The sequence below is a fragment of the Amphibalanus amphitrite genome, unplaced genomic scaffold (assembly GCF_019059575.1).
Source record: "Amphibalanus amphitrite isolate SeventyFive unplaced genomic scaffold, NRLGWU_Aamphi_draft 000105F_arrow, whole genome shotgun sequence".
In the NCBI taxonomy this organism is placed as follows: Eukaryota; Metazoa; Arthropoda; class Thecostraca; order Balanomorpha; family Balanidae; genus Amphibalanus; species Amphibalanus amphitrite.
In genome coordinates this window covers 109,036-130,258 of record NW_024881600.1, presented here as the reverse complement: position 1 = coordinate 130,258, position 21,223 = coordinate 109,036, and the positions used below count along the sequence as shown (strand labels likewise).

Genomic DNA, 21,223 nt, shown 5'->3' with positions numbered 1-21,223 from the left:
ATGGAAGGCTTCCAAAAATAGAAGATTTGACCACAGTTTCCCCCACTGATTTGGCCGTAGTGATGATATACGACCCGCCTGGGCTCGTTTCTTCAGCAAAAGTTACAAAGTTAAAGCGCTCGTGTCATCGTGTTCTTTTCTCACTTTAATCTCTACCCAGTTTAGCACCACTTACATAGGTGCTAGAAACTTTTTATACACACATATGTAGCCCAAAGTAAATTTTAGCTTCCAATCCACCATCCAGTTGCAGGTACCATTCGCAGGCTCCGAGTTCCCCGGTCCGCAAACGATAATAGTCGTGCTCACACGCTCGGGTGCCCTGATCATTCCTGAATGACGCTGCACCATCACGTCTCCCTGGCGGCTACTACCGCCTCGGCCTCACTCAGTCCTGAATGACCCGCGTCGACCAAAGAACCGTTCCCGGAGACAGATGGCAGCCGGGCGGCGGCGGGCGCGGAGGCAGGCTCCTGCGCCGCAGATGGCCGCGCCCGCCGCTCAGCCCGGGCGCAGACCGCGGGCCGCGGACCGCTGCTGACGCGGCGGAACGGCTCCTGCAGCCGCCGGTCACAGGCACCGTGACGGTGCGTGCAGTCTGCCGGCCGGCCGCAGCCGATGGAGCTGCTGGGCACCGTCCTGCCGCCCAGGCCGGCGCTGTGGCCCACCTGTGGACCGCCCTGTGGGGAGAGGGACCGTGGACACAGCAGTGAGCGCGTCTGTCTCTGTTTGCAGCAACAGTCGTGGCGTCTGTGGGGGGACGAGAAGAGCGACGACGCCGTCTGCTCGGTGTACCTCAAGAAGGTGCGCTACCACCACCCGGGAAGGACGCCCGGAGACAGCGTGAGTACACACGGCGCTCGCAGGGGAAGGGTGCAGTGTGCTAGGATATCTGTGGTGTTATTGATCGTGTCGAGTAATAAGCATGCATAAATGGGTTTTATTGTACTTGCTTAGACAAATGTCAAACCACTTAGAGCACAAAACTTGCTAGAATCTCAATCTGCCCGGACCTTTTCTACTCTGCTTCGTCCGGTTCCAGTTTTTGTCATTGGTATTGTTTGTTACGTAAAGGTCTAGAAAAGACTATTATTTTCTCAACATACTTGCCCCGTTTTATGTGCCACAGCCACGGCGAATTCAAATGTCTGCTATTTCCATAGCTACCCTGATTCAAGCCCGCACCATGCTTATTTCAAGCGCCTGAAATTTGCATATAATTTCAGGCGCTTGTAGATCAATGCATTTCAAAAGAGCATTGGATTTCTTGGCCAAGTGCGCCGAATCACATCCGTCAGGCGTCAGATGCCTACGTTCCCGTCCGTGAAACCTTGATACATACATTATAACCTTTATATGTTAACGAGTCTCGAGTGCGCCCGCCGGCGCCGCCTTTGCCGGTGTTTCGTGCCACGCCCCCTGCCTCAGCGAGGCCAAGACGAGGTGTTAGCCCTAAGGACCATTAGATGGCTGACAGCGACGAGACAGAACCGGAGACCTCTTACGAACTCGCCGACTCTCTCGCAGGGCTGTGACATTATAGTCATGGGGCCCAGGTCAGGTGGGTAAGCCTGGTCTGTTGGTCCCGGCCGGTTTCTACATAACTGGCTCCCGACTGGTCTCTGGGTCGTGATTGGTCTTTGGTCGCTTTTAGCTAGTCTCTGGGTCTGGGTTGGTCTCCTGGTCTCCTCTGGTCTCTGACGTCTGGGTCTTTCCCGGCTAGTCTCACGGTTATCCGGCTGATCCCTGGGTCGGTCGTTGGGTCTCGGTCGGTCGTTAGCGGACCCAGTTTCGTCACCGTGCAGTCATTGTTCCCCTCCGAGCCCGGCGTGCCCGGCCCACGGGAGGTGACTCACGGCTCAGCGGAGTGGCGCTGCCCGGCCCGGCCCGGACAGGTACCGTGCACCTGGCGTGCACAGTGCACAGCGTGCCGTGCACACCGCTGAGTGGGCACACACGACGGTGCAAACAGCTGTGACGCAACGAACCGAAAAATGTGGAACGTTCCGATTGCCTTGGATGATGAAGAAATGGACACAGTAGAAGCGAATTTGTTGACGTAAAGTATACTTCTCGCTTCCTCAAATCAGTGCAATATTGATGAATGGCTACCTGCATATAAACATTCTTAGGTGTTGTTTTTATCCGCTGGGACTGAGAGCGTGAGATGATGTTTTTCGTGCTCCAGCGTAGATGGGTAGCCATTCGGCTTCCACGGTTGACAGTGATGACATCAGTCATCTTTTTTTCAAGCTCGTTAAAGATTTGGGCTGTACGGGGATCGTACATCTACGCTGGAGTACGAAAAACATCATCTCACTGCATATAAACAGCATTCGATGAAATAATTAGAAGCTGAAATCAATCAATTCAAAATTAATGAAAAGCTACCTGCATTTCAACAATGTTCGCTAAAATCATAAAAACGAAAATGTATCTATGTAGATAAACTGTATCCTCTTTAGGACAGAACTCAGGACAGAAGTCTCGTCCAATTGACCCGTATGCCAGTCTGTGACCTCTGTAACCCATCTCGCAGGACTCGGATGACGAGATATCGCACCTGGAGTGGGAGACGGTGCGGGTGCGGCTGATCAAAGCTGGCACCCTGGAGCGGCTGGTGGCCTCGCTGGGCTCACACTCGGGAGAGCTGGATGCCACCTACATCACCATCTTCCTGGCCACCTACCGCTCCTTCACCAGCGCGCGCGCCGTCGTCGACCTCATCATCGAACGGTGAGTACTCGACTCAAAGAGTTTGCGGCCGGTGTGTGTGGTAATGTCCCGATCTTCTGAAATCCCAGGCGAGATTAGGAAGACATGCTTCTCAGTAGGTGTTTATTGATGACTGCTTGTCTATGGCATCTTCTTATTTGAGAGCCGCAGGAACAAACATTTAAGCGTGCCACACCTGAAACAAGTTTTGAGGCGCATGAAGTGTTCTCACGCATAAAGACCATTGTGCAATATTAGTTGTGCTTGCCGTGCCGCTAAACGGTATGCGGTGATGGCCCATCAGTGTGTTTAAAGGATATCCTTGCGTAAGCAATAATTAGATTATGCTACCGCCCGGACTTTCCACGATTACTGCGAAGGGTAAGTAGGTAAACCACTGGTAAGCATCAACAGACACCAATAAAGACGTTCGTCTTCCTTGTCTGCAGGGATCACAGTGATTCTTGTAGTCAGATATTTGCTATAGGTTTCTTCGAGGAAGTTAGTAAAAAAGAATTCCTGAAGCATGTCTGGCAGACCTATAACCCATAACCTATATAGACCATCTGATGAGTCTGAGTGGCGCGTGCCATGCATGATAGGTCGCTTGCGTGACTGTGATCAGTAGGAGCCGGTCCCCTGCAACGTTCGTCAGCTCGAGTCACGGAGGGCGGGGCGTGTATAGGACTGTCGCGAAGGACACACCACTGAGTCATTGGCGGAGGCAGTCGGTGCTTCTGTTCATATGGGAGCTGAACAACATCGTGATGCTATGAAGGACATATTATCCCTCGCCCATGTAGGGGGGGGGTTGGTGCAACCCCCCCCCCCCTGAGGCTTTTCGGAAATAGTGCAAAAACGGCGGCGCGCAGCGCCGCCAAATTTTGGGTACCTTATGGGGCAAACCTTGCGCATCTTTTGATAAAAAAATTGACCGGGTCATGTCAGGTCACGGAGTTATGACGTCACAAAGGGAACAGCCTCCGGCCGGATTTTCACAAACTGAGTGCCAACGCCCGAGGTTTCCTGCCGATGGTACGGACATCGGTTGATGGATCGTGATGAAACTTCCCATGCATGTTGGGGCAAGTATTGGCTATCATATGGTATAAGAAACTTGACCGGGTCAGGTCAGGTCACGGAGCTATGACGTCACAAGAGGAACAGCGTCCGGTACTATTTTTGAAAAGCGCCCGAACCACTATTCTGCTAATTCTTGTCACCTCAATGGGAATATGCAGCAATATTAGCTTATATAGGGAGCAAATGGACCTCCCAAATCCAAAAATACAATCAGATTTCAAAAATTTAAATTTTGATTTTTCGAATTTCTGCCGCCGACTGTGACCTTGCCGACTTCCGGCGCTCCCAACGCGCCATTTTTAGAGCTAGGGAAACGAAATACATACCAAACGATAGAGAATTGATCAAGGAACACGATAGTGAAGGTTTCAAGTCGATATCTCCCACCGTTTTGCCGCAATCGCCGCGGAAAGTTGAAAAAGTCTATTTTTCCGAAAATTTGACCTTTGACCGGTCAAAAGTAGGTCAAATGTTGACCTAGGACCAAAAAATATACCACCAATCGCGAGATCTCGGCGAGAGCAATCCGTTGGTCTTTTCCGCTAAGCTCTACGACGCTCCGTTTTCAAACGCCAAGGGGGGGTCGCACCAACCCCCCCCCCTGCATGGGCGAAGGTGGCAGATCGCCGTTTACGGGCGAGGGTTATTGAGCCAGGGGAAGAGAAATTGGGAGAACTGCTCATAGTTGTACAACCATCGATCAAAGACCACCGGAGCTTGATTTGAAGACATTTTGTAAATGCTAAATCTGCATGTTGCGTCCTCATACGGCACGCAAAAGTGAACGAATATTCCTGGCTGATACTTTGTTGCAGTAATGATGCAAGGGCTCAGTCTCATTACCGTGAGCCCGTTGGCAATCTGGGTGACTTGAGAGTGCTCGTTGCCACTCGGCTGCGTTGCTGTGATGATTGTCGCCATCCGTTGACAATGAATGCAATCTAGCTAGTATGACATAATTTTGGCATGTGTTACGGAATCGCGAGCGGGTCCAGCGAACCCCAAAGTCGCGTGTTACCGCATCAGGCATCACTCGGAACGGCGCGTCATGCGACCCGTTCCCCGAGATCTGAACCGTTTCCCACTAAACACAGCAATTCCTCGACTCCCTCTGTGTATTTACCTCACGGCACTCTTTGTACTTGAGAAGCTGTGCTGCTGCGGTTACTTGTTGCGGCTGAGCGTAGAAGCTAATCGGCGCGGCTGGGAAAACAGCCTCTTGTAGCCGAGCAGGGCTGCATTAGATGCAGAGGCCGGTTCACATGAGCTGTGCAGTGCCGACTTCGCAGAAGTTCGGGTCGACTGTGCTCCAACGCCGAGTCCGTGTGAGTGGGATAATCCGGAACTTGGCCACAGTCTGTGAGTTGGAAATCCGTCATGGCGACTGGACATTATTCTCGACTCATGTCACTTCTCAACGCTCTCTCGAGTTTAATGTTGTGTGGTACTCGCCTCGTGTGTCCGGTAACAGGCTGTGACTGATAGTTCATTCTTCAGGCTTAACCCGCGCCCCGCTGGGGGGGGGGGGCAGAATCTGCCCCCCCCCTCCCGTTTTTCGCCAATAACTTCTAAACGCGTTACGCCAGCGACGTCAAACTTTCAGTACCTTATCATACATCAATTTGACACGTTCCCTGAAAATTTGAGCGAAATCCGTCGGAAAATTTTTGAGAAATTGACGTTTTAGTGACGTCATGTTCAGCATTTTCGCCTAAAAAACGGCAAAATTTCAAACGCCGCTAACTTCTTCATTTTTAAAGGAATCAAGACGTAACAAAAAAAGTTATACGTGATTCTACTTTGTCTATCAAATGGCTATCTCGGTTTTTTGAAAATTTTGGATTTTGGCCAAAATTTTTCCAAAAAACTGACTTTTTTGGGAAAATATTTATAAAATCCAAAATTTTGAGTTTATCGAAAAAACCGGAATATATGTCAAAGAAGTGGTCTATGTGCACCTACATACCAATTTTTAGAAGAATCGGTTCAAAATTGTGGGAGTTATTCAAAATTCTATGACGTCACGACACACAAAAATTTTGAAAAATGATTTTTGGAAGTTCTAGACCTCGTACGGAAATGAAAATAGCACCATTCGATTCGCCGTGAAAAACTGCATCGGAAAGACACCTTTTTAGGCCTTAACAACCAACTTCAAAATTTGACCTCACTTGACCTGACCTTGATCTGACCTCGACCTGAAATTCATCCAGAGGTGGTCCATATCACTTATTGAGTGTGCCTATTGAATTCCATGAGTAAAATGACCCATAAAACATGTGTCGCACATGCCCTTTTCTATATTTTGTTTTTGGTGACCTGACCTGACCTGACCTGACCTTGACCTTGACCTTTGAATGACATTGTGTGCAACGAATATTGTCTTGGTAGTCTAAGAACACGTTTTGGGCAATCAGTCTCAGTCCATTCTTCGGCAACTACGGTGCAAGGCCAATACTGTAGAAACTTGCATTTTGTACCCTTGACCTGACCTTGACCTGACCTCTGACCTACTTAAGCAAAAAAATTTGGGCTCTTAAGATCCGCCTTGTTGAGAGCTTTCGATTGCCGTTTTCCCCGTCTTTCTACGACCATCGGTTCGGAAGTTAGACAGGGGGGGCAGAATCTGCCCCCCCCCCCCCCAGCAGGGCGCGTATGGCTGAATAGCCCAGCGGGGCGCGGGTTAACAGACCCCGCCATGGTGTTTGTTACAGACCCGGGTCAACTAGAACATTCACAACCGTTGGTCGCTGCTCATCAAACCTGTGCTTTTCCCGACGAGTGAGACATATTTAGTCAGTGTTTACCCCACCGTCGTTCCAGTCAGATGTCGTATAGGTAATGATGATTGCGACTCTCACGCCTGAGACGTCCAATTATCATTATCTAATATACATGGTACGCCAATGGTCGTTAACACGGTGATTCAGTCGAGCTTGCAGTTCACTCATGATTCAGCTCCCTACTTCAAAGCCACCGTGACATGCCTCATTGCCTCCATATTACTTATAAGGAAGCACAAGTCCTGACAGAACCAGAGAAACGTCCTAGTTGCTGAGATGACAGTCAGTCATTGCTCATTAGTTTGTATAAAACAGGGTAAAATGCCAAAAAAGCAACTGGTTTCACAATGCATTCCGTTAAATTTGAATATGAACCGTTCTAAAACACCACAACATTGCAACAATGCCGCTAGCGCAAGTGTATTGCAGCCTGGCCGCACGTGATGCTGCAGTCAGCATTCGCCGATTTAGTCATGGTTCAAGTCACGTGGTCGTTGCTTTATGCCACGTGACCCATAACCGGCCAACGGAAATAGCACAAAATGGGGTGACCGAACGCACGCGTGACCCCTCTGGACTTGACCGACTCACGAACAGTCCTTAGTCTGGTCCATTTCGCGTCCGATTGGCCCTCGCTGCCGACCATCATGTGAGTACGGGAACGTTCGGTGATCGATTGTGTCTGCCCCGCGCTACCCACCGTCCATCGAGCTGTTGGTTGGTCGCCTGGCTACTGCCGAAAGGCCACCTGTGGTTCGGTACGTTAGGGCGCTGGTGGTGAACGACTCGTCATTGACCCAGCGCGTCTGGTATATCAGCAAAAACCACCGCCCCTCGGTTATTTGCCGAAGGATGCTTGTTTACAATGCCTGTCCACAAGAATGGACACAGTCCATTCGCGCACTGTCTGCTGTTTCCATAGAGACAGGACACACATGCACTCAACCCCGTCCCTCCTACCCCGTTCCCCGGCGGCCGGCCTTGCCATGGACGCGGCTGTCCGGCGGGTGCGGCGCGGCGGTGGCGACGACCTTGGTGTGTTCCCTCTGTCCAGGCTGTGTGACGGCCCGTGGCTCACCGACCCGGAAGCAGCTGGTGACGGTTCACAGTCCGCTCCGGGAGCCGTTCACGGTCCGCTCCGTGAGCCTGCGCTCTACCGGTGGGAGGGAGGAGCCACGCGCGTCCCAATGGGAACGCCGCGCCGGGAGCGTCCCAGGAGCGCCGACATCCGCAGACAGGCACCGTTCGATTGGCCCGTCCGGCCTCAATTGATGGATGTTCGGCTTTGATGACCGCTATTTAGTGCTAATTCAGATTGGCAGGAGGCAATGAGACATTTCCTTCCGTCAAGAAATGATGCATCAAAAAACTTGCTTATTTTCAGGAGAGATTCTGTAATGGTCCGGACGAGCTGAGATTACATCGTTTATGCATTAGACATCAAATGCCTATACGCCAAACTTATACATTGCCATTAATAGCATCCACCTCCGCGAACACACATGCCGACACGGTCGTGTTGCGAGGCACGTGCCACTCACGGGTACGTGCCTCCCACGGGTACGTGAGGCTGCGGACGGTCCGCGTGTACCGCTGTCGACGCGGTGGCATCCGGCGGGTGTAGCATGCCTTGTGGCGCACTGTTTTGACGTTCACGGGAGGGCGCAGTCACGCCACACAGTCAGATGGGCTGTTTGTGACTAATGCAGGCGGCGGAATCCCTGTGAAGTCACCGGGCGAGGTTGGGCTCACTGCAGCAACCTCACCAGATGGGAGACCTCTAACAGTTGGTGAGCCTCCAGTAGGTGATGGACGTTCAACAGGCAGTGGTCCCTTAACAATTTATGAACAATGCCTCTACTTTGTAAGGTGTGGACTGGACACCCAGAGATGCCACACCTCCAGTAAGCCCTGGATGTGGCCACCCGTCCCGCCCCGTCTGCTGACGGTCACAGCTCGCGCTGGCACCTTCACCTCTGACCGGAGACGGGTCGAGCAGCCGCCGGCCCCGCCGCCCCGCGCCGCTCGTGAAGGCGGCCCCGTGGGATGAGGGTCGCTTGCGTCACAGTGACGCAACAACAGGAGGCCGCTGCGGCCGTCTGCCCCCGGGTCACGGAACGGCGACGGGCCGACTGGTGACGGCATCGGCGGCATCGAGAGGTCCCGAACCGCGCGCAGCAATGAGGAAATGGCTGCCGGCCCTCTTATGAAACGTGTAAAATGGCCCCAGGTGACTGAGCTGTACATTTAGTCTCGTCATTCGGGAATGTAGCGCTTAATGCGTTGCGTCAGGAATGCGGCACTCAGCACAGCGACGGTTTGCGGCACTTGTCAATGGTGAAATTCCACAGAAAAGCAAGTTATGCCTCTCTATCACCAGCACTGGATCTCTTCATCACAAGTGCTGGTGATTTCAAGACTCTTTTAGACCCATGAACCCAGGTTTCAATCAACAGAAAAGCATCACATTGCCTAACGCCGTTAATTTAAACCCTCCTTGTCCATGTCTGCCCTTGCGTGAGTCTTCTGTGCGCGGTCGACCTGCCGACCGACGGGCGACCTTTCACCCGGGCCGGGCCGGCCTGCTCGGCGTCGGCCGGTTGCCCAACGGAGGTCGGTCCGACCCGACCTCATTGTTGTGGTTCCGGTCCGGTGAGCTCCGTGCGCTCCGGCGCCTCGGATACACACGGTCCGCAGGAAATCGGCCCGAGCTCCGTCAGGAAAACGAATACCTCGCCTCTGCAGAGGTGACCAGGAAAGTGATCGCCTGGAAGGAGGAGGAGGCAGCAGCGCTACTCGGTGGAAACAGCTCCGGGCGCTTGTCATTCATTTTAAAATGGACCCGTGTTATAGCGTCTGCTTGAGGAAACTGGCAAGGGATTGGAAATTCAGAAGGGACGGTCTCAGGCCGCATCCATTTATGCATTACGTGCATCTGCACTAAGCTTATTTATTCGATGACATAACGTTCGCTATTGCGTTAAGACTAGATCATTTATTGGAACGTTCTAAAACATCGAGGGCAATTGTTCTGCCAATGCTATCATATTAGAAAGCCATTTGTAAGAGTGTGGTGTAAAAAGCCAAAGTTAGAATTAATAAATTTAAATCCCTGATCCATTTCTGATCAGCCACCATAATACCTCGAGCGAGCGCTACTTTAAGTGCTACGACGAAATGGCTAACGCCTGCTGCATTACTTGTCGATGTTGCTCCATGCGTTCCTGGCCGTACTGAATGCGTTCGCCTATGAGTCAATGCCCACATTTACAACTCAAATAGACGCCGCCTCACACAATGCCCGCGTGGGCGTGCACCATAATGATCTAGTACCCTTGAACTGACGAACCCCGCCGCCGCGGGGCAGTTTCCCACCAGGCTCCCGACAATCTCATGGTTGCACGTTCTGAGAGAAAGCTGCTGCCTGTCTGACAGCGCTGTTCTTTGTCGAGTTTCTCTCGGCTCGGTGTTTTATGCTGCGTGTGCTCTCTCACGTTCCATAGTCTCGGCTGCTGCGGTCGCGTTCAGACCGCCTCACTCTCTGCGTCCGGTCCCGAGTTCCGATTGTATCGACAAGCTACAAGCAGCCAGCTCTCTCTCCTCTCTGGTCTGGTCCGCTCTGCTCTGGCGCCTGGTCCGCTCACAGCATGCCAGCAGCTTCCACACCGAGCCTGGGGCGGCCGCGCCCGTCGCTCGCTTCCTGAACGGACAAGGTCAACACCTCCCCCTCGACGTGCCGGCGCTGTGGAGTGCGGACGCCCGGCGGCCCCGCGTCCGGCTGCGACCGACTACGCTCGGGCCCGGTAGAAAGTGGGCTCGAATCAGCCGGAACTCGGCGGCGACGGCGGTCCTGTTTCACTTTCTACCGCTCTCGGGGCGGGAGACGGGCCGGCGGTGCGGCGGACGGCCGTCCCGGTCCCGGAGGAGCCGTCCCAGTCTGTCCCGCGGAGCCGGACCGACGCTGGGACCTGCTGACCCTGAGCCGGTCGGAACGGCTGAGCTTTCACAGTGGAGGGGACGGGTCAGCGGCCGAATACCTGACACATCCGGCATCTCCCACCAGAGCACAGCGGAGGTCAGCGAATTCCGATCGCGATACCGACATTCCGACCGAACTGGACCAGTAGACACCGGCGCGAAGAATGCAGACTGTTTAGGTTACATCAGAGCCGGGATGTGATCAGCTATTTACATCCTGTGGGCGGTTTCATAAACTGTTTGGTCCATGTCAGCGCCTGACTGTGTTAGTGTTCATGAGATCAACGGGTGGGATACACGTCGCCTTCCTGTGGCTTCGGAACCATTCGATGGTAGGTATCTATAAGCACTGCTACGTTCAGCGAATTAATTTGTCCGAAGATTTGTTCGCATCTGCAAAGGGAGTTACTGATGACTAATGATATAAAATAGCTGTTTTATGGTAGGACATTTCTATTTAGCTGTAGGTTTTAGCACCATTATTATCATGTTGTGCTCCAAGAATCTAAGGGCGATATTCCAATCTTGATAAGTGAACCATAAAATAAACTGGCCACAGGAGCATTACAGTACAGTGTAATATACTAAAAGCTTATAACATATTGCACCGAGTGATCTCCATTTCAGCTCAAAATGCTGCAATTTCTTTGGAAGCTTTCCGGCTCGGTCGCATCTGTCAGTTGTCAGCCCGGTGCGGTCATGGGGCGGGGGTAGGGGCACCAGTTACGGTCGGGGTCGGCCCGCACTGCCGGGGGTGTCGGCCGACCCTGGCTCGGCTACCGACCAGCTCCAGGAAGCGGGATCGGTCCATCGCTGAGCGGGGTTGGCCGGGGTTGACCCTCGCTGTGTTCAGTGACCCGACCGGACAGTGCAGGGGGCAGGGATTACAGACTGGCATAATCGGTGTACCGAAGTACGTTATGAAGTTTGATTATTATAAAAGTAGGAAAGCCGCCTGTTACACGTAATGTTGCTTGATATTGTCATAAAAATCAAACTTCTTGCTCTGCGCACTTTATTGCCGAATCTACTTCACGTAACCCTCCTGACATGTGACTTCTAACCTGCCAGTGCAAGCGGAAAACCTCGATTCCCGTTCACAATCTACATACATGCATGTAGATGGCGCTCGGACGGGTCCGTGGCCAGGTGGTAAAATACCGCTGCGATGCGCCGTTCCCACGCAGACGGCGACTTTCCCACGTCTCTGGCGACGGACCGGCGAGCGCCGCCTCCCCGGCACCATATGCCGCCTTTCCTCACAGGCACAGCGGTACGACGAGTTGCTGTAAGGTCGGCGTCCACACGGTACCCGGCGCTCAACATTCTGAGAGGATGTCGCGACTAGGAGCGACGGAGAGATTGGAGATTCTGGACAGGAGTTTAGGGCAGGTCAGGCTGCCATGCAACGGTGATTTGTATGTAGTGCCTCCCGCTGCCTAGCTCCCATCTAGTTATTCGGGGAGGCGAGAGGTTGGTAGAAGAGTAGGTAAAACATAATCTTGGGAAAGTGGTACCGGTCGGCGGCCGCCGGCATTCTTTGCAGCGCTCTGCAGGCCGCAGGGGACTGGCATCCAGGCTAGCTCAGGCATCTGCCCGGAAGGGTCGCCGTGGGCTCTCTCGGGAAATGCGGTGTACCTTCGCATACCTCTCGACTGGCCTTGAGTAGAGTGAAATGAAAATGGCTCAGGCTCTGCGTACAGCACCGCCGTTCTTCAAGTGTTCATTTCCCGCATTATTACGACAACAAGGCATCTTGATGGCCCCGTGAAAGGCACTCACGTGAACAGACATTCTCCCCAGCGCCACAGCCCACAAACAAGCAGCGCTTTGTAACGGCCGTGAAAGGAAGGCTTCTCGTACCAATCCGATAGGGGTTGTCGACGTAACACGCCGTTGAAATTACGAAGAAGCTCCGACTCAAGACCGCAGAGATCGCGACTTCGCCGCCTCTAGCCCTGGCCGGCATCCTCGAGGTCTGTCCGTTACTTCTGCCTATAGAATAATCCAATAGTGGCGGCTCCCATTGTAGCGCCGCTTACGTTGAAGCTTCCAAAAGCTGCTTTAAACGTCCTACAGCGGTACGACGCTTATATTTAGACTTCCCATGGATTCTAAGTAGGTAGTGATTGCCTGTAACGCTCATACCGATATGAGATGGCGCCCAGCAATAAAACACTTTGGCAAGTACTTGGCAGATATAATATTCGGGATGTTAGGGCGTAGGCACTTCCTCCTATGAACACTGTCAACTTTTCGGTGTAAGATCCTCTCAGCCGTTGTAAATGGAGCATTTGGTCTGGTGTATTTCGATGCCGCAGCCAGCAGTCTTTAACCAGTTCCTTCTTAACCCTCGCCCCGTTGGGGGGGGGGACCATTTTGGCCCCCCCTGTGGTTTTTCCTGAATAGCAAGAAAACGGCGGCGCGCAGCGCCGCCAAATTTTCAGTACCTTCCCGGGCGTCAATTTGACACCTTCACACCAAATTTCAAGTCTTAGGTCACCTTAGGTCAGGAGTTATTGAGGTCAAACTGAGGTCATGTTCGAGCAAAAATGAGCAAAAAACATGCAATCTTGAAACGCTCACCAAATCTACAGTTATCAAGCAATTTCAAAGTTCTTTATATGGTCTAGTAGACAAAAAGCGGCGCTACAAAACTGCTATCTCGGATTTTCAAAATTTTTGGTTTTTGACAAAAAAAAAATCAAAAAATTGATTTGTTTAGAAAAACTTTGAAAAAATCCAAAAATTTTCCGAATTTCGAAAAAACCGGAATATATGTGATAGTCCCAGCGCTCTTCTATATACATACCAAATTTCAGATCGATATCTCGTTTTTTGGCCAAGTTATAGCGAAAAAACTGTTCAAAAATGATGACGTCAAATTTTTGAACTCAATTTTTAGCAATTCTAGACCACGTACGGCAAAACAAAGACCACCATTGAACTCCCCGTGACGAGCTACATCGATTCGATACCCATTTTATGCAAAAATATTAAATTTGAAATTTGACCTAATTTGACCTGACCTTGACCTGACCTTGACCTGACCTTGACCTGACCTTGACCTGACCTTAACCTGACCTTGACCTGACCTTGACCAAAACGTGATCTAAGCTGGCCCCAAAGGCTGCCTGACCCATATAATCGCATTTGTCATGTAAAATGGACCATAAAACATGTATCACACGACACTTTCATATTGTGACCCCCCCGTGACCTGACCTCTGTGACCTGACCTGGTATCAGTGACCTCAAATAGCAAAATATGTGTTTGAAGAACATTTCCCCATCGATGATTTTCAATGAAATGCATTTTACTCGATTTTACAACGCATTTCTTGAAGTGCCTGTAAACGGTGAAAATTGAACCTTTGACCTGACCTGTGACGTCATCGGTTTGACCTAGGTCAATAAAATTGGGTCACAAGATAGTTCCCCGTTGGGGCTATCCAACGCCGTTTACCGCTTGTCGCTATGTTGCGTGGTTCTCGAGATCTTAGGGGGGGCCAAAATGGCCCCCCCAACCGGGCGCGGTGCTCGGCAGAGCCCAACGGGGCGCGGGTTTTAACCCTCGCATGTGGGGGGGGGGGTCGGATGGACCCCCCATGGTTTTTCGCGAATAACTCGCGTAAAAAGCGGCCGATCGCGACGAAACTTTCAGTACCCACACATTGATCAATTTTACACCTACCCTGAAAATTTCATGACCCTGACCCAAATGACCTTTGACCTGTGACCTCTTTTCCGAGACCATGTTTGGCCGGAATCGCGATTCTGCGTATGTCGGCTCGCATTAGCCGCGCGTTTGCAAGCTTTTCGTGGTTTCAAACGTTCAAACATGTGATTTGATGTTGCTTCCATGCATTAGGGTGGGTGTCAAGGTCACCTGAAGGTCAGGTCAGGTCATTGACCTTTGGTGACCTCGGGTGACCTCGGTTCACTTTTTCGAGCTGTACATGTTTCTAGGCTAGTTTTTGGAGCTGAATTCGAATTTAGCAACCATTTGAACATTTACGAAGTAGTTTTGGTGCCTTCGTAACATGTTACGAAGCTGTCAGAGGCGGTTGACACGTACTACGAATACCCGCCACGATGCCTACTGGTTGACCTGACCTGACCTGACCCGACCTGGTCTAAATGCTTAAAGACATCATCTGTGATCAAAACCAACACGATATTCGTGATCAGCACCCCGAAAAACTTCTTAGCAGCCACACTACGACTTTCTAACAGGTCCCGATTTTCCCGACTTTTGGTCATTGAAGGTCACCCAATGACCTAGGACCTTAAAATTGGGTATCATCGGCTTCCTCTCGTCACGGGCAACACGCTCGTTTTTTCCGCGAAGCTCTAGCTCGATCACGGGCCAAACGGCAAGGGGGGGGGGGTCCAACCGACCCACCCCCCATACACATTAGAAGCTGGCAAACGCCACACATATGCGAGGGTCATAACCACCAGTATCATATTCTGCCGACGATTCCTGAATACCTAAAGAGTTTGATGCAGCGAAAAACGAGGATGGCTGTTCTGCTTCTTGGCAGCTCGAGCCGTGCGCTTGTTTCATTCCATACCTGACCGAATCGCCGGCGCGCGTCGACTGGCCTCGACGAGGCGGCGCCGCAGACTTCCGGTTTGGATCGCGCCACTTCCGGCGTGTCGGCGCCGTGCCGTGACGGCGGCCGCGACCACCAAAAACACCTCCGTGCTGCCGGCGCTGTACGGACAGACACGTCCAGGTCTCGGTCCAGGTGGAGCGACAGGTCTCAATAGCCTCTCGAGCGGCGTGTCTCGGCTGTACGCCCCAGTCCCTCACCCTAGTCCGGCCCGTCCGCCGACCATTACTCCAGGTGACAGGCCCACCTCCTGCCGCCAGACGCCGCTTTTGATTGCGCCCGGCCGACCGGAACAGGGTCGAGGCTCACGTACTGGGAATGTGGCCGCGCAACGGTGCGCCAGGGCCAGATTGGCTGGCCCGTGTAAGGAGCATGACACCGCAAATCAGGCATCAGAATCCAGGGTATTGTGCGTTTTGACTTGTTTGATGTCTGGCAGCCTGTGCAGCGGAGGCATATCAGCCACCATCCGGGAACTCACATCACCTGTGAAAATAGCCGCGTCAAACGCGCGGAAATTCCTAAATTTCACGGACCCTGCTATACGGTTTCTTTGTGTCGCCTCTTCGCCGTCGCCTTCAAAAGCAAATGTTAGCCGTCACGCTTTCGGGGCGGCATATCTCGGCCGACGTCCATGTCACAGCCGAAGACAGGCGTCCTTTGATCAGCGACGGCTCCGTTTCCGCGTCGGCCGACCGACGCTGGGTTTTTGTGTGGCGTCTCGCCTTGTGTCCCGTGACGACGAAAGCCCGGCTCTCACGGCTGCGCGCTGAGGCGGCTCGGTCCAGCCGCGGGTCTCGCCGGCACACAGCGCTCCGTACCGCGGCTCGTGACTCAGCCCAGGGCAGGGAAGAGCCGTGCCGCTTGGCCGGCGGCCTCCCGGGCCCCGGAGAGTGGCTCAAGGCTCGTGGGTAGCCAGTCGGACCCCGCTATCACCTCCCAACCACCGCACAAAATGGGAAGTAAGGGAACGATGGTCCAGACACCCGGCTGAATGAATGGCTCGATTGAGCCACCTGCACCCTCAGTGTGGTCTGCCCGAGCCGACATCTGGCGGCAGCGGTCCGTGCGTTCGGTTCTGACGCAGTGTTTCACGTTACGCTCCGGTGCACCAGCAGTCGCCGCATTCCGTTATACCACGACGTCCATATGTAAATCGGTATGTGAGTGTCATCGAGTGCCTGTTGGTACATTTTGTGTGTGTCTGTGCGTGCGCCTTTTCCTGATCGGTGTTCTTCTTGTTACAGGTACCGGAAGCTTCATGAGGGAGAAACAAATGAAGAGAACCGAGACGAACACAAAAAGTATGTGATTTACGTCTTTTTCTGTTCAAGGCCTTTCACCTATTGAGCTAGTTTGTTAACGAAGTGGCAGGAAGGCTTCTTCATAAAATTGGTACCTGGGCTGTATAAAAACAGCTGTTTTTATTTCAATGCCCATTTCACCCTGAACGCAGGGATTCGTTCATCTCCCTCAACAAGGACATGTCCGATGACTAATGCCCACACTCGACAGTATATGTGGCTTCTGCCCTAACGCTATGCCGCTGTGCCCCGGCAGGTCGCTGCGTCTGGCCATTATGGTGTGGCTGGACTCGTACCCGGCCGACTTCCAGGACCACCCCGAGTACCCGCTGATGCAGCGCATCCTCGAGTTCTGCCGCACCTACCGGCCGGAGACCTCTGAGCTCGAGAACAAGGTCACACACAAGCTGGAAAAGTTTGAGAAGGAGGAGGAGATCAAAGGTAAGGTAGTTATCAATGGTGATCAGAAGAGTATCAGGCTGACAGAGAGTAGCCGAGAGGGGGTATTGCAAGGCAGTTTTGATGTTGAGCTAGCAATAAAAATGATACACGTGTTTCCGCAGGACGCTGGATCCTTCATAAAGCTGCTTTAGGTTGTTAGCAATCAATGCGGACAATCATTTGTGACTGTTTCAGGGGTCCTTGCACTGAACATCTGACCTCGCCATGATCAACCGTCGCCCATGTCAAAACCGACGTTCTTGTGCCGGCAGCCTCGCCGATGCTGCAGCGGATCCTCTCGACGGAGGAGGTGCGGTGTCTGAGCCCGGTGCAGTCGGACGTCCCACCTCTCACCTTCCACGAGATCTCAGAGCGCCGGTTCGCCGAGCAGCTCACCCGAATGGACGCGGTACGTCACGTGGAGGGTGTGGCGGGGAGGACTAGGTGCTGGTGTTTGTATTTCATCGGTGAATCAGATCGGACACAAGGGATTGACGATGCTGCAAAAATGCGGAGGAGTAGGCAAACGAGAGTTGAAGAGGCTTGACACTAGACAGAATAACTGTGAACTAGAAATTGAACTGGTATTATTGCGTGCATTCACTGGCGGATCCAGACTTGCGTTTTGGGGGGGGCCAACTCCTGCAAGTAACCAAACCTAGGGTACCCCCAAATCCTGTTTTCTCATCGGATTTAGGCCACTTATTTTTTCGTCACAGCCCTGAAACGATATTTTTTTAAACTAAAAAAAAAAATAGAAATGGTAGCCCACCCAACCCGAGCCTAAATATTACTTTGAAAACACTTCAAATTGCTTTTGTCGACCAATTAGCCCGCTCCGGGTCGGTGCGTGGCGCAGCCTTCGCGGGCTGGGAGGTGTCGGTTGGACCCCCTGCCGTTCGGCCCCTGATTAAGCTAGAGCTCGCGAAAAAAAAAACAGGCGTGTTGCCCGTGAGTGACGAGACGAAGCCGATGATACCCGATTTTAAGGTCCTTGGTCATTGGTTGACCTTCCAGGGCGGTGTTTCACGGTCGTGCTGACAGCCGCTGACAGCGCATTCCGCGAGCTAAGGTCAGCCTTCGGTAGTGTTGTGGGTATAGGCTTGTTGATGTCTCCATTGAAACCAAAAGTGCCATCAGCGCTGGCAGCGGCTGGCAGCGTGCCGTGAAACACCGCCCAGGTCAGGTCACAGACCCAAAAGACGGGAAAATCAGGACCTGTCAGAACCTCCTAAAGTAAGGCTGTAATACGTTTTTTTTTTGTGCTGATCACAAATTTCATGTTAGTTTGGATCATAGATAATGTCTTCATGCGTTTAGACCATGTCGGGGCAGGTCAGGTCAGATCAACCAGTAGGAGTACTTATGGGCGTCCGTATAGCAGGTGTCCACTACCACTGGCAGCTACGTAACATGATACGAAGGCATCAAAACTACTTCGTAAATGTTCAAATGGCTGCAAAATGCTAAATTCAAAATCAGCTAAACGAAACTATCCTAGAAACATGTTAAACTCGGAAAAGTGCACCGAGGTCATCAAAGGTCAATGACCTGACTTGACCGTAAGGTGACATTGGCATCCGCCCTAATGCGTGGGAGCAACATCATATCACATGTTTGAGCGTTTTAAACCACGAAAAGACTATAAAAGCGCGGATAATGTGAGCCGACATACGCCGAATCGCTATTCCGGCCAAACATGGCCTCCAACATGGCCAAACAGTCTCGAGAAATAGGCCACAAGTCAAAGTTCACTTGGGTCAGGGTCATGAAATTTTCAGACTTTGTCACCATGAGGGTACTAAAGTTTCGTCGCGATCGGCTTCATGATACCTTACACGATAACTTCACACGTCGATCGAGAGTTAAAGCATGGATGAAGGAGAACCACGGGATGAAGGTTCTTTCATCCATGGTTAAAGTGTGCAATAAGAACTTCTTGGGTGAAGACAAGACCAACACTTTTATCAAGCTCACAGATTTTTAATGATACGGTATTTTCTCTCTACCTACTACGCCCTTCTCACATTCATTTTTCTTAAGTGTTTTTGGGGACAAAAAATATATGTTGTTCCCCTTTCAGGCTTGGGGGCATGACCCCGTGGCCCCCCTGGATCCGCTAGGCCGAAACTAACTAGGTCGTTTTCAAACGGTCTGATATTTCAGGTCATAGTTTGCAAACGGCCGGTGTTTTCAGGTAGTTTCATATGGCCTGACTGGGCCAGGCCGTTTGCAAACGGACCGAATTTTCATACGGCCTCTAACATATATTCAGATTTCAACATCTGTCGTAGCATCAAATGCTGATGTGGCGCACTCAAAAGCCGGAATTGGTCCTTGGATGCCGTAAGGACCCTTTTAAGAAATAAGTGACCCGACTGACCCTTAGAGATTGGCCTGAGCTGTGACCTTACCGTTTCGCAGGAAGGGACAAAAAGGTCCCTCATATGCTTCTTGTACAATTACGAAACAAAACAAGTTTTTTTTTCAACGAAAACTCAGTGAGTTTTCCTAAAAAAATTATTGCGCATGTTCCGTGAATGAAAAGTTGCCGGGTCATGTCAGGTCAGGCTGCCACAGCAAGTTTGTTAACTTGACAGCTCAATCGATATTTATGCAATAAGACCTTCTCGGGTGACGATAAGACATAACGACACTTTATGAAGGAAGCTAGTAAACCCGGTAGTTTCTCCATAGGCGCGGGAACCGGGGGGAGGGGGCAGTGGTGGCAGCTTGCCCCCCCCCCCAACTCTGGGGCCGTGCGGGCGGTGCCCCCACAACTTTCAGACAGAATACCGCTCCTTTTTGCAAATGTTTTCTTTTTTTTGTTGAAAAAGCCAAGGGATGAAAAATAAGTGGCCTAAAACCGGCGAGAAAACTATATTTGGGGGATCCTAGGTTGATCTCTATCATGGTGTGACCTCCCCCCCCCCCCCCCGTCTAAAAGTAGTTCCCGCGCCCCTGGGTTTCTCTACGCTATTGAATCACGCTGCTGATTCTAGTAAGTATCTACTACACAACCTTCTCACATTAATTTTTCTTCGAGCGTTTTGGGGGGCCAAAAGATATGTTGGCCCCCTCTTTCAGGCTTTTTGGGCCCATGGCCCCGGTGGCCCCCTTGAATCCGCCAGTGGGGGCGGTGCCCCCACAACTTTCAAACGGAATACCGTCCTTTTTTGCAACTGTTTCTTTTTTTTTTTGAAAAAGCCAAGGGATGAAAAAGAAGTGGCCTAAAACCGGTGAGAAAACTAGATTTGGGGGGACCCTAGGTTGATCTCTATTATGGTGTGCTCCCCCAGTCTGAAAGTAGTTCCCGCGCCCCTGACTTTCTCTACGCTATTGAATCACGCTGCTGATTCTAGTAGGTATCTACTACGCAACCTTCTCACATTAATTTTTCTCCAAGCGTTTTGGGGGGGGGGGGCCAAAAGATATGTTGGCCCCCCCTTTCAGGCTTTTGGGGGGGGCCATGGCCCCGGTGGCCCCCCCCTGGATCCGCCAGTGCGTGCATTAGGTACTTCGGTGTTGATAAGATAAGGGCTCACTGCTACAGTGAGCACATCATTACCTTATTAAATTTAGTTGATAGTGACTGTGAACAAAAATAGTGTCAGTATTATTAGCAAAGTGACAAACATGATAACTGAGGGAAAGGCGTGCTATTTGCGTGAGAACCTCCAAGCCTGACGGATGAGCGCCTCTGGCAGTGCCTTTTCATGCATATGCCACGGTCCAGCGGGTACTGACGTTTATTGCTGAGTGAAAGGTGCGTCTGTGACGCTCTACGAGGGTGTTGCGGGAGGCTGCATGCCTCACTGGCTCCCTCCCTCATCGTTCGTGGTGCAATCGTATGCTCGTGGATGACGTAACATCGCGTTGTTGTGGGCATATAATGTTCACGTAAATAGCAATAGAAATTTCTTCAACCAGCACAAATGACCTTCTTGCAACCCGAGCGTACGTTTAATGAACAGCATAGAACATCATCCTTCCTAAACGGTCCCGTCATCTTAACCCGCGCGGGGCTGGGGGGGGTAAATTTTACCCCCCCTCGCGAATTTTTGCGATATCTCAAAAACGGCGGCGCGCAGCGCCGCCAAACTTTCAGTACCTTTTCTTACATCAATTTGACACCTTCCCTGAAAATTTGAGCGAAATCCGTCGGAAAATTTTTGAGAAATTGACGTTTTAGTGACGTCATGTTCGCCATTTTCGCCTCAAAAACGGCAAAAGTTCAAACGCCGCTAACATCTTCATTTTTAAAGGAATCAAGACGTAACAAAAAAGGTTATACGTAATT

The 21,223-nt window shown here is 51.6% G+C and overlaps 1 protein-coding gene across 2 annotated transcripts in view; it reads left to right on the top strand.

Moving 5' to 3' along the window:
• Positions 1-21,223, top strand: part of LOC122380718 (ral guanine nucleotide dissociation stimulator-like 1) — a 63,254-nt gene that overhangs the window by 27,785 nt on the left and 14,246 nt on the right. For both annotated transcript variants that reach the window (XM_043364125.1, XM_043364124.1), the window contains exons 2-6: positions 736-843; positions 2,540-2,736; positions 16,426-16,482; positions 16,739-16,923; positions 17,196-17,332. In XM_043364125.1, coding sequence (XP_043220060.1) covers positions 736-843; positions 2,540-2,736; positions 16,426-16,482; positions 16,739-16,923; positions 17,196-17,332 — 684 coding nt within the window. The remainder of the gene's footprint in view (positions 1-735; positions 844-2,539; positions 2,737-16,425; positions 16,483-16,738; positions 16,924-17,195; positions 17,333-21,223) is intronic.